This window comes from Oncorhynchus mykiss, chromosome 13 (genome assembly GCF_013265735.2).
Source record: "Oncorhynchus mykiss isolate Arlee chromosome 13, USDA_OmykA_1.1, whole genome shotgun sequence".
Lineage (NCBI taxonomy): Eukaryota > Metazoa > Chordata > Actinopteri > Salmoniformes > Salmonidae > Oncorhynchus > Oncorhynchus mykiss.
In genome coordinates, this window is record NC_048577.1 from 21,116,316 (window position 1) to 21,128,371 (window position 12,056).

General features: G+C 39.9%; 1 protein-coding gene across 1 annotated transcript in view; it reads right to left on the reverse strand.

The window, feature by feature from the left end:
• Window positions 1–47: 47 nt before the first annotated feature.
• The window catches only part of LOC110485924 (integrin alpha-L), a 30,160-nt gene continuing 18,151 nt past the window's right edge, over window positions 48–12,056 (reverse strand). The window contains exons 9-31 of the mRNA XM_036940587.1: window positions 10,890–11,025; window positions 10,589–10,665; window positions 10,225–10,348; window positions 9,941–10,083; window positions 9,567–9,707; window positions 9,214–9,411; window positions 8,961–9,091; window positions 8,645–8,799; window positions 7,966–8,132; window positions 7,646–7,768; window positions 7,421–7,491; window positions 7,165–7,306; window positions 6,650–6,748; window positions 6,229–6,308; window positions 5,919–5,996; window positions 5,734–5,812; window positions 3,575–3,682; window positions 3,437–3,478; window positions 3,188–3,313; window positions 1,840–1,953; window positions 1,712–1,741; window positions 1,492–1,602; window positions 48–1,395 (exon numbers count right to left, since the gene is read on the reverse strand). Of these exons, the coding sequence (XP_036796482.1) occupies window positions 1,171–1,395; window positions 1,492–1,602; window positions 1,712–1,741; window positions 1,840–1,953; window positions 3,188–3,313; window positions 3,437–3,478; window positions 3,575–3,682; window positions 5,734–5,812; window positions 5,919–5,996; window positions 6,229–6,308; window positions 6,650–6,748; window positions 7,165–7,306; window positions 7,421–7,491; window positions 7,646–7,768; window positions 7,966–8,132; window positions 8,645–8,799; window positions 8,961–9,091; window positions 9,214–9,411; window positions 9,567–9,707; window positions 9,941–10,083; window positions 10,225–10,348; window positions 10,589–10,665; window positions 10,890–11,025 (2,700 nt within the window). The 3' untranslated portion in view covers window positions 48–1,170. The remainder of the gene's footprint in view (window positions 1,396–1,491; window positions 1,603–1,711; window positions 1,742–1,839; window positions 1,954–3,187; window positions 3,314–3,436; window positions 3,479–3,574; window positions 3,683–5,733; window positions 5,813–5,918; window positions 5,997–6,228; window positions 6,309–6,649; window positions 6,749–7,164; window positions 7,307–7,420; window positions 7,492–7,645; window positions 7,769–7,965; window positions 8,133–8,644; window positions 8,800–8,960; window positions 9,092–9,213; window positions 9,412–9,566; window positions 9,708–9,940; window positions 10,084–10,224; window positions 10,349–10,588; window positions 10,666–10,889; window positions 11,026–12,056) is intronic.

Below are 12,056 nucleotides of genomic sequence, written 5' to 3' on the forward strand. Positions count from 1 at the left end.
TAAAAATGTGCTTAACAAATCACACACACACACACACACACACAATTATCTGTAAGACCACTTTATCGATTAGTGAATTTCAAGCACAGGTTCAACCACAAAGACCAGGGAGATTGTCCAATGCCTCGCAAATAAGGGCACAGATTGGTAGATGTGTAAAAAATGATTAAAGCAGACGCTGAATTTCCCTTTGCGTATGGTGAAGTTATTAATTAGGCTTTGGATGGTGTATCAATACACCCAGTCACTACAAAGATACAGGTGTCCTTCCTAACTTAGAGAGGAAGGAACCTGCTCAGGGATTTCATCATGAGGGCAATGGTGATTTTAAAACAGTTACAGAATTTAATTATTAATGGTTGTGATATGAGAGAATTGAGGATGGATCAACAACATTGTAGTTACGCCACAATACTAACCTAAATGACAGAGTGAAAAGAAGGGAGCCTGTACAGAATAAAACATTTCAAAAACATGCATTCTGCTTGAAATAAGGCTCTGCAAAATAAATACTGCTAAAAATCCAACACAACACATCACTGACTACCACGTCATATTTTCAAGAAATGGTGGTGGCTGCATCATGTTATGGCTATGCATTACTGAGCTCTTCAGTAAGGCCATTCTACTGCCAATGTTTGTCTATGGAGATTGCATGGCTGTGTGCTCAATTTCATACACCTGAAATAGCCGAATCCACTAATTTGAAAGGGTGTGCACATACTTTTGTATATATTTATATAGTGTACATCTTACAGTATAATATACATTTCTTTAGCAAGACCATAGTAATTTAAATGAATGACATTACAGCAATCATACAAAGTCATATTTTTTTACCTTGACATAAACATTGAAACAGTATATATAGTATGTATAATACTGAATCACTTTGGTCATGTTTTATCAAACATAAATGTCCATGAAACATCTATTTTTGAAAAAGTATTTCAGACTTAATCACATATTGAGTGATATGCGTGGTTCTGTGGTCAGGTCAGAATCTATATTAATTAATCGAACAATTCATCTCTATCTAAGTTTTTTTTGCTCGGACCTCTACTCCTTTCTCTAACCTGCTGCATTAATTATCTTAACCTGCTGCGTAAGTTCTCCTAACCTGCTATTAAAAAGTCCCTTCCATATGGAAGTGGCATGAAAAGAGTTTCTCTACTCCATTAGCCTGCTTCTGACTGACACATCCTGTTTCTCTTCTGGTCCCTCCCCTACCACCTCACTAATGGGGAAGCCATTGTTTTCTGTTTGACTTTCATCAAGGAGAAGGTTTGACTCCACTGCTCTACTCTCAGGCTGTAGCTCTTGTTCACGCTGTTCCCCTTCTTTCTCATCTTCCTGTGCATTATCAACAGGCCTTTTTCTCTTGAAACATCCCAGCTGAGTAGAAAGGAAAAACAATGTGAAGAATGTGAATCAAAGTGTTGGTCCATTACAATGGACAAGTAAAGTTTCTGTCGCAGCTTTGATACTCACCATATACATGGACATTGTGATGATGATCAGGAGGAAGAGTCCTACTCCAACTCCTGTCCCTATTATCAGGTTTCTATGGGGAGGAATGATGAGCTCAGCCTGAACATCAATCTGGAGGAACACATCTTGAGACAATGAGTGACGATGGAACAAGCATTTTTTAAATCAATTCTTATACAGTGAATCAGTTTAATCAGTTTAATTCCACAAATGGAATTACCTGTGTTTGGTGGAAGCTTGAAGAGTTATCCTAATGAGCAAATAAATACATACAAAATTGATGCTTTTGTGAATCTTTGCTCAATAAATATTTGTATTTTTGTTTTAGGTTTTTGACAGGAAACTTACCCTTGGGTCACTCGCTGTCTGGACATATCGTTTTTTGTCATAGCTGAGTTTGACAAAACTGATGAAATGGACTGTTTCTCTATCCCCAGTGAATTTCTTTGGCAATGACAATCTCTGTAAAGTGAGATATTGTTAGTAGAACTAGGTGGTAATTTTACATTAAGTAAAATTGTGTTACTTGCTTCAGTTCTTTAAAAGTATTTTTTGGTAGTAGTAGAAGAAGTGTTCTGAATTCAGATTTAAATAGCAGAGAAGTTAGATGAAGCTCTACGTTTTTGTCTAACTTGTTGGGAAAGTGGTCAAAACGGCAATTGTTTCAAAAAGTTTTGACGAAAATAGTTGTGGTTACTGTCTGATTTCAGATTTGAATCGCAGAGAAGTAGACCCATATGTTATGTCTAAGTTGTTGTATAAAACGCTCGGAAAGTGGTCAAAATTTCAGATTGTAAAAGTTGACAGGAAATGTAGTCGATGCAGTAACTAACAAAGCTGCATCGTTTGATAGGTAGAAGATATTTCTGTTCTGATTTTAGATTTGAAAAGCAGAGAAGTAGACCAAGTAGTCATGCCCTCTACGTTTTTGTCTACGTTGTTGGGAACGTAGCTGATTTGTCAGTCACCGTTTACTCATTGTCTCATGCTTAGAACGTGTTCACCCAGTGCTATTACTCTGAAAGTTCCATGGCAGTTAATAAGCCAAGCAAGTGACACGTTCCTACGTCATACTTCCGTGGTCATGTCCCTGGTCTTTTGCATGGGCTTCAAGTTAATTAACTATTGCTCTACAATTTTGCCCATTGACGACCATTCAAAAGCCTGCAAAAGTTTTGTTAAACTACTAGGCTATTTGCCACTACTAGGCTATTTGCCACTACTAGGCTATTTGCCACTACTAGGCTATTTGCCACTACTAGGCTATTTGCCACTACTAGGCTATTTGCATGGCGTATTCAACAGTGGGAAGTCAACTTAATGAATGAAGTTGATGCGGTTGTTAAGACATCTTAACATCTTGATTTGTATAATAGAATGTTGAAATTCAGGGGAGTCTGTAACAATGGAACCTTTTGAATGTTGAAGAAATCCCATGGAAGTGGATGGAGGACAAAAAGATGAATAGTTTTAAAAGTATAATATATACTTAATATATACTAATATAAAAGTATAATAAGTTGTATGTAAGCACACTGGTCCTGACCACTCTGCACGTTTTAAATGGTGTAGCGTGCTATTGAATAATAAGCATGATAAAGATTTAAAGAGGGATGTTTGCTGTCCCAAAGTCTCATTCATTATTAGCATGTTGTTACTCTGTACCATCATTTGTTCAAGTTGTCTTAATACAGACCCTTGCATGTTGATCGAGGTCCTTGAAGGAAACATTTCCAGACAGCACAAATGTAACTGTCAAAAACTTCTCCAAAAGGAAACTTTCACACTCGATGGACTTGCAGTATTTTTCTGGAGAGCAGTACTGTAAACACAGTCAGAAGCAAAATGTGTGTTTCAGTAACATGATTTCTATACTGAGTTGTAATCTGATTGAATAGGTTACTACCAACAATGTCAAGAGTGAGTGGCATATTTGAATACTCACCTCTGTTGTTGAATTAATAACCTTTCCACATTGAGTATGGTTCTTAAAAGAAAGGAAACTTGTATTAGGCTGTTTCCTATTGAAATAAATTGTGGAGGTAAAATGTCAGCATTTTTGTAAGCAATGTGAACAATTTACCTGTAAGACAGATATTTGGTAGTCCTTCATTTCAAATTTGTGCTCAAGCTTAGTTGGGAAAGTGAAGGTGACTGTGATGGGTACAGACTTAAATCCCAAGTTCTCCACCTATAAACAATGACACATTCAATCAATCAATCAACCTAACAATGACATTTATATTGAGATTTTATACAAAGGCATTTGTCACAGAACGTGTAACAAAACATATACTTAAACCCCCAAATGAGCAAGCTTAGGGCGACAGAGGCAGTGGAGGCTGCTGAGGGGAGGATGGCTCATAATGGCTGGAATGGAGCAAATGGAATGGCATCAAACATGTGTTGGACGTATTTTATATCATTCCACTGATTCCTCTTCAGCCATTACCATGAGCCTGTCCTCCCCAATTAAGGTTCCACCAACCTCCTGTGGACTGAGAATATATTTATATGCACACTAATAATTCAATATTAAACTGATTATGGCAATACTCAGTTTAGCATTAGCCATGTAAACACCTTTCTCTGATTATCTTAAATCGGCGTACGCTTATGAGGGAAGTAAGCGTAAACCTATTAAAACATCTTATTTGCAATCTTTTCAAATGATTGGAACATGTAAACCCCTTTAAAGGGATACTGTGAGAGAGCTATGCTACCGTACTTATAGACTTCCAGTCATTGCGATAGCTAACGCTAGTTAGCATTGGCTCGTAAAACGACCACTAACTTCCTTTGTACTGCACGCAGAGAAATAAATGATTTCCACAAGTTCATCCAACTCTGGGTAAGTAGAACAAGAATCTTGCAGTATCCCTTTAATGGTGTATCTGTATCCTGTGGTGTATCTGCGCATTTGCTGTCATGAGCACCGCGAGCATCCCTCTGTGGTGCGAGTGATGCGAGTCCAAAAAATCCTAACGTATCCATCTTATAATCACTTTTCACATACAAACTTTATACACTGAGTGTACAAAACATTAAGGACACCTACTCTTTCCATGATATAGACTGACCAGGTGAATGCTTATCCCTTGTCTCTTGTTAAATCCACTTCAATAGGTGTAGAGGGAGAGTGGACAGGTTAAAATATTTTTAAGCCTTGAGACAACTGAGATATGGATTGTGTATATGCCATTCAGAGAGTGAATGGGCAAGACAAAAAATCTAAGTGTCTTTGAACTGGGTATGGTAGTAGGTGTCAGGCGCACCGGCTTGTGTCAAGAATTGCAACGCTGCTGAGTTTTTCACGCACCACAGGTTCCCAAGTGTATCAAGAATGGTCCACCACACAAAGGACATCCAGCTAACGTGACACAACTGTGGGAAGCATTGGAGTCAACATGGGCGAGGTCAGTACAGGTGTATCAAAGCTGGGACCGAGAGACTGAAAAACAGGTTGTTTCTCAAGGCAATCAGACTGTTAAACAGCCATCACTAGCACATTAGAGGCCTATAGGCATATACTAGAAATCCCTGGCCACTTTAGCCGCGACGGGGAGACCCATGGGGTGGCGCACAATTAGCCCAGCGTCGTCTGGGTTAGGGGAGTGCTTGGCCGGCGGGTATATCCTAGTCTCATCGCGCACTAGCGACTTCTGTGGCGGGCAGGGTGCAGTGCATGCTGACACGGTTGCCAGGTGTACGGTGTTTCCTCCGACACATTGGTGCGGCTCACTTCCGGGTTGGATAGGCATTGTGTCAAGAAGCAGTGCAGCTTGGTTGGGTTGTGTTTCGGAGGACGCATGGCTCTCGACCTTCGCCTCTCCCGAGTCCGTATAAAGAAATAAAGAAATCACTGGCCACTTTAAGGAATGGAACACTAGTCACTTTAATAAGTTTTACATATCTGGCATTACTCATCTCTTTTGTATATACTGTATTCTATACTATTCTATGGTATCTTAGTCACTTAATAATGTTTACATATCTGGCATTACTCATCTCATATGTATATACTGTATTCTATACTCTCTCATTCACTTAATGTTTCCATATCTTGCATTACTCATCAAACTATTATATTAATCAGATAATTCACAATATCTTATTATTGAATGTATGTAAATGGTTTGAGTAACAATAAAGTATGTTTTGTTTAAAACACAGAACACTACCCCCACATCGTGTGAATCACACGTTTAATGTCAGTCACAGCAATAGCAGTTGATTGTTTACCTCATATACATTCACCAGTCTTTTAGGTGATGTGTCCTCCAGAGTAAAGTTCATGTAAGTGGTGGAGTCTTGGGGAAGGCTTCAACAACAACAAAAAGATATATAAGTCACCTTCGATTATATTCAATGAACTTGATGGAGTCATTCTCAAACAAAATGTCAAGTATAGTCTTGTGAAGACTTACGCTTTTGCTACCAGGTCAACTGCAAATTGAACAGGGATAGTCCTGGTAAGGGAACTATTGGTTGAGTTTCCGTTGTCACTGTAAATAAAGCAAAGGTAAATGCATGTTTTGTGTACATAAATGGAATGCTACAAAGTCCTTCAGATAATTGAGTAGAAGGTATTGAGGTTGTATAAAACGAGTTAGTTTTAAGCAATGTTTTGTTCAAAACTTCGACCGCATGGGGAAATGAAGGGTGTTTCCTGGACTGATTCTAATCTCTCGTCTAGCTGCTGCTCTAACATGTTCACACTGGAAGCAGATTTTCTACCTCAGTCCGATGACGGTCATTTCCATTGTGTCCTTCCAGTCGTATGTATTCAAAATATGGAATTTACTGGTGAACACTGCCTGAGAAGGAAGATGGCACAGTTAAGAAGAAAAAATTAAGACGATCTGAAATGAGATCATAAAAAGTGGGGAAAAAAAAGTTCAAGGCATGCCTTCATAAAGTACTCAGACCTCTTGACGTATTCAACATTTTGATACAGCCTGAATTCAAAAATTGATTCAATTGAATTTTTTCCTCACAAGGCATATATCACTCAAAGATCAAAACTGTTTTAATGACATTGAGTTACTGCTTTGTCACTGCTGTTAGCGCTGAGTCTATCATCTAAGGACAACATTTTAAAAGATTTACCAGTGGGATTCACAGCATTATTTACAGGTATATCTAAGTAATCACTCACTGTGGTTTTACTACGGTAGACAGGGAGGCTGACACTGCATGTAGTTCTGTCCATTTCACCTTCCAGACCACCACAGCTGAACACCGTTCTCCTTGTAGACTATGGAATACAGACGATACGTCAAGTGTGTAAATAATTCCGGTTTGCACATCTGAGTCACTGACATAATCTATAATAAACAAACAAGCATGTTAAAAATTTAAAGAATGAATCAATTCAACACTTAATATGTTGCTTCATTTTATGAATAATTAGCACATGTTAAATTGAAATGTTTGGCGGAAAACTGATGTTTAAATCAACGTTCTTCTATCCTGGTTCTGCAGACCCACAAGATGAGCAAGGCAAGCTTTTGTTCCAGCCCAGGAGGAACACCCCTGATTAAACGAATCATCAAACCCTTGATTGGCTGAACATGTTTTAGGTCTCCAGGTTTCAATAACACTGTTTTAGATGAGAGCAAGAAGAAAACATCAGAATGAATTACACAATAGATGGAGGGGTGTCGGTATTACCTTCAGAAGATGCATCATGGAGAATGAGAGGCCAGGAGGGTAGAGGAGAGTTAGACTGGTGTTGAATGAGTCATCCCCGTGATTGGACAGTCTTATAGTCACGTTGAAGTAACTCTGGTCCACCACTAATAAAGTTGATGTGCTGATAAGAGAGACAAGACTGTAGAGTCAGAAAACATACTTTTTTTGAGCAGTCAGTAATTATTACAGCTACAAACAAGTTACTTTATGTTGCCTCTGTTTATCAGATACTTACATGAAGTTGAAGTCCACCTCAAGCTCTGCCAAACAGGTTTCATTTTCTTTGCAGTTCTTTTCAAAGGGCACCTGTGAAGAATTCAAGACAACTGTGAATGTGTTTAGATGACCTGTTTTCACAGGTCTTTGGATAAATGACAGTACTCAGTCCACAGTCATCGCTAGAACTGTTGATCATTGTAAGTGAACAGGTTTTAGTCAGACCCAGAATGTATCCTCGTACCTCGACCACAGCCTGTGTAGGACTGGCAGTATTCAGAATGGCAGTAAGACCCTCTTGTTGGCTTTCAGATTGAGAAAAAACTAGTTGGATGATTATGGGCGATAATGTGTCGATCACACATTGCTGGAAGAAAATAAAATGTGTCATTAATTTCCCTATTCATAGTCCTGAAAAACCCTCGTTCTTCTCATCACTGAATAAAATCAACACACAATAAGAATTCAACAACCTAACAACTTAATGTTATTCATTAAATCCCCTCCTTACGAGAGACATTATGGTTGTTGTATTGCATAGCTACAGTTTGTCATTGATCATACTGTCATGTAGACTGAGTGGTTGAAGCAAGTCCGCTCCTTTCTCAGCTCCACTGTGGAGAGAAGTCTTCTGGCCCCTTTGTTCGTGTCACTGTAAAAGGCTCGGCTCCTCTGTCTCACTGGATCCACATCCAGCAGGTAGGAGACGTTCATCCCTGCACTCAGCACCTCTGGAAAAGTAAACAAGAGTCTGAAATGGCCTCCTTATCAGGGAGAGAAGTTCAGAACCTCATGGTTGTCTGCTGATGAACACCATTAGAAAGCAGAGATGGAGTCAAGACCTTATCTCTTGTGACCCAGATCCAGACCAAGGCCCAACCTTTCGATACAATTGGACTTCATTTTCACCACAGGGTGGTGGCATTTAATTGGGGAGGACGGGCTTGTGGTAATGGCTGGAGCGGAATAGGTGGAATGGTATCAAACACATGGTTTCTATGTGCTTGATGTCATTCCATTTGCTCTGTTCCAGACATTATGAGCCGTACTCCCCTCAACAGCCTCCACTGGTCTTCAGACTGGGAAGAGACCAAGACACACTTATTGTGGTCAGTGATTTAGCTATTCACCGAGGCTCCGACCTGGACCACCAAGGCCACAATTATGTGGTCTCAGATCATGACTTCATTTCTGTTGGAAAGCACAAAGCCATCAGTGTTCCTAAAGTTCTGAGAGTTCTTACCAGCTTTACTCTTTGTTGCCTCTGCCATGTTAAAGCAGGCTGTTAAAGTGACCATGGGGGAAATGATCTCTTTTGCCAGACAGTCAAATCTATCAGTGCTGATCTCCGCGGGATAGAAGTGGAGATGAGCAGAGACGCTGAGGACCGGTCTGGACCTGTGAGCGATCGAGATAAAGATTGGGATGTTAGCCTACATTGTACGATGTTGGGTAGCTCCGCCCACATCTCATTGAGCACCCGTTCAGTGCAGATATTTTTACTGGTTAAACAACTGTCTGTTTAAACCAGCTGTTCTTATCATTTTTTGGACTCGTACCTCAAGACAACAACTGCACCACGCGCTCCTACTACGATATCAGTCAGTCCATCCTCACCCAGGTCCATCTTCCCATCAATCGTCTGGCCAAAGAACTGGAGCTTAGATCTCATCATCACAGCTGAGATGCGCTGCAGTAAGAAGACATAGACATTTAATGAAAAGCCATTGATATTGATATCCCAGGAGGGATGTCTGTTTTCTTTGATCATGAAGGGCCGTTTTGAATGATTTTCATCTTCGTCTGCCTCACCTGGCTGAATTCAGGGCGGATCCCCTTTAGCTTTTCACCCAGGTAGATATACACGGCCCCCCTGTGATCGTCCTCAAGTGGAGCGCCCACAGCTACATCCTTCAGCCCATCTCCATTCAGGTCTGTGAGAGAGCAGATGGAGGAGCCGAATCTACCCTGAGATGGCACTGAAACATTCATCTCCATCCTCAGTTCCAGCTAATAACGGAAGGGCGAGGAGAGATCACATGAAGATAAATCCATATTACACTGTCTTTTTGTGCATTATAATTGAAGATAATGGAAATTTATATCCAAATGAATATATTTCGGCTTCCAGATCACCTTGTCCCTGATCCCACAGTTCAGCCCACCTTATCAGTCAGTGTGTAGACGTAGATCCTGCCCTCTCTCGGAGGTTGGCGAAACATTGGTGCACCGACCAGGAGGACGTCTGTGTTGCCGTCTGAGTCTATGTCCACAGAACACAGCTCTGCACCGAAGTAGGAGCCCATCTGAGAAAATCAATACTTACATTCATATAAAAATTGTTTTGAAATGTTTTAAGTCCTTTGGTTTTGAATGGAACTCATAAGTAAACGTAAAAAGTAACATCATGTGTTCCTCTTTACTATCGGAGGATTCATTCAACCTTTGAAGTAACCCCAAAAGCTAGTTTCATGCTGTCCTTATTGTATAACTTGATTGATATACATCACTGCTTGCAGAAATAGCTAATGTTACCAACCTGTTCTCCAGGCAAGCTTTGTGCCACAGTCCAGTTGTTGTTAACCTTGTTAAAAAGTAGGATCCGTCCCATGTGTTCAGATCTTGGTGCTCCGGTAAAGTATAGAAGGTTCTCATTCTTCTTCCCAACAGCTACAGAGTATCCTGTAATAAAAATGAAGACATGTAGGCCCATTGTAACTACACTCCCTTCACTGAAACATCTGAACTACAGAGCCTTGAAAATAGTGTTTGTTCAAATTCACATTTGAGCAATATATTTTTTTGAGCTTAATGTTCCATTACCCATATAGGAATCTTTGTCCAATGTGGGGTCCTGAATTTCCCTTTCCTCTGATCTCAGACCCTCAGTCTCAAAGAGAGATCCACGCCAGTTGTTTGATCCCACTGAGCCCAGAACCAAGGTGTCCTGTAGAGGAAATAAAACATTGGGTCATACTGTATGACATTTTTATTAATAAGCATTCATTAACTATATACTGTGTCTATAAACTAGTTGCCATGGTGGTCATTACATTTATAAATGTGTATTTAAGCATTTACAAGGATTTGTAGTACATTGTTGTTAACATTTTAAAACAATTTATACATATTACAAATTATCATTTAAGATGATAAAACATACTGGACCTACTATTGTGTATCTCACCTTGTTAACGTAGACAGCACTGAACCCACTCTGAGACATTTCTTTAGTCAAGTTTCCAGCCAGAGCAGTCTTGGAACCTAGAACATACAAACACTGATATTAGTAGCGATACATTGATACTTCTACTGTGGAATATTTTGAGTAAGGTGTTATCATCAGAAATAAATACCAGTATATTTCAGGAAGTGACCAGTAGTGCCACCTTGTGTTTTTTTTTATGAATAACAACTTTCAGTTGACAGGGACTTTGCTGAAATATAAGTAAGTAGTACTAAGAGTTTATCTGAATCCAGAGTTGTACCTTCAATGTTGAAGATCTTTTTTTGAAAGTTGTCTAGGATTCCTTTTAGTCCGTTGTAGTCCTGGATGAGGAAAGTGTTGTTCTCTTTTGGCTCTGATGCCAGGGACTTGAGTTTTGTCAAATCGACGTTCTTGACCTGCCAAGAAATATATCACTTGAGGGCAGGAATTATAGTGATGTCTAATTTCCTTTTCAATATGAATGATATTTAAACATCCACATCACAGTGGTCTAAGACACTGCATCTCAGTGCTAGAGGCGTCACTACAGACAACCTGGTTCAAATCCAGACTATCACAACCGGCCATGATTGGGAGTCCCATAGAGCGACGCACAATTGGGCCAGTGTCGTCCGAGTTTGGCCGGTGTAGGCCATCACTGTAAATAATAATTTGTTCTTAACTGACTTGCCTAGTTAAATAAAGGTGAAATAAAAACTGGGACGTTGGACTGGACCCTTGAGACTAGGAGTAATAATAAAAACTCTATTTGTATAGCGCTTCTTAATACAAGTCACAAAGTGCTTCACATCAGAAAATAAAATAAAAAGTAATAACAACGACAGGAGGAAGGAGAATGAAGAACCGTTTTCAACCTAGACTTTGAAATGGTCAACAATGGCCCGTCAGAGGATCTCAGGCTGCATCCAGGCTCATAGGGAGATAAAATATATAATAAATGGAATGGTGCTTAACCAAGCCTTAAAAATGGAATCCTTAGTTCTCCTTCCACCAAAGGCAAACGCAAAGCCTAGAATCAAGACTAAACATTGACAGCGCTCTTATGCCTGCAAAAATGATGTGATGGAACACACCTGACTAATCAGAAACACCTGTCAATCCAGTTGTCCCAAATACTTTAGGTGCCCTGAAATATAGGAACTACTGTGTTTGTTACGGTGCGTGAATGAGGACCCAAAAGCGAATCAACTTAAACAGAGCTTCTTTAATTACCAAACATAGGTAGGCTCAGATGGACCGGCAGATTCCGACAGGACAGGACAAGGTTACAGCAAACATGACGACAGTCTGGTTCAGGCATGAATGACACAAACAAACAAGAATCCGACAAGGACAGGAGCAGAAACAGAGAGAGATATTGGGACCTAATCAGAGGGAAAAAAGGGAACAGGTGGGGAACGGGGTGAATGGGTAGTTAGAGGAGACA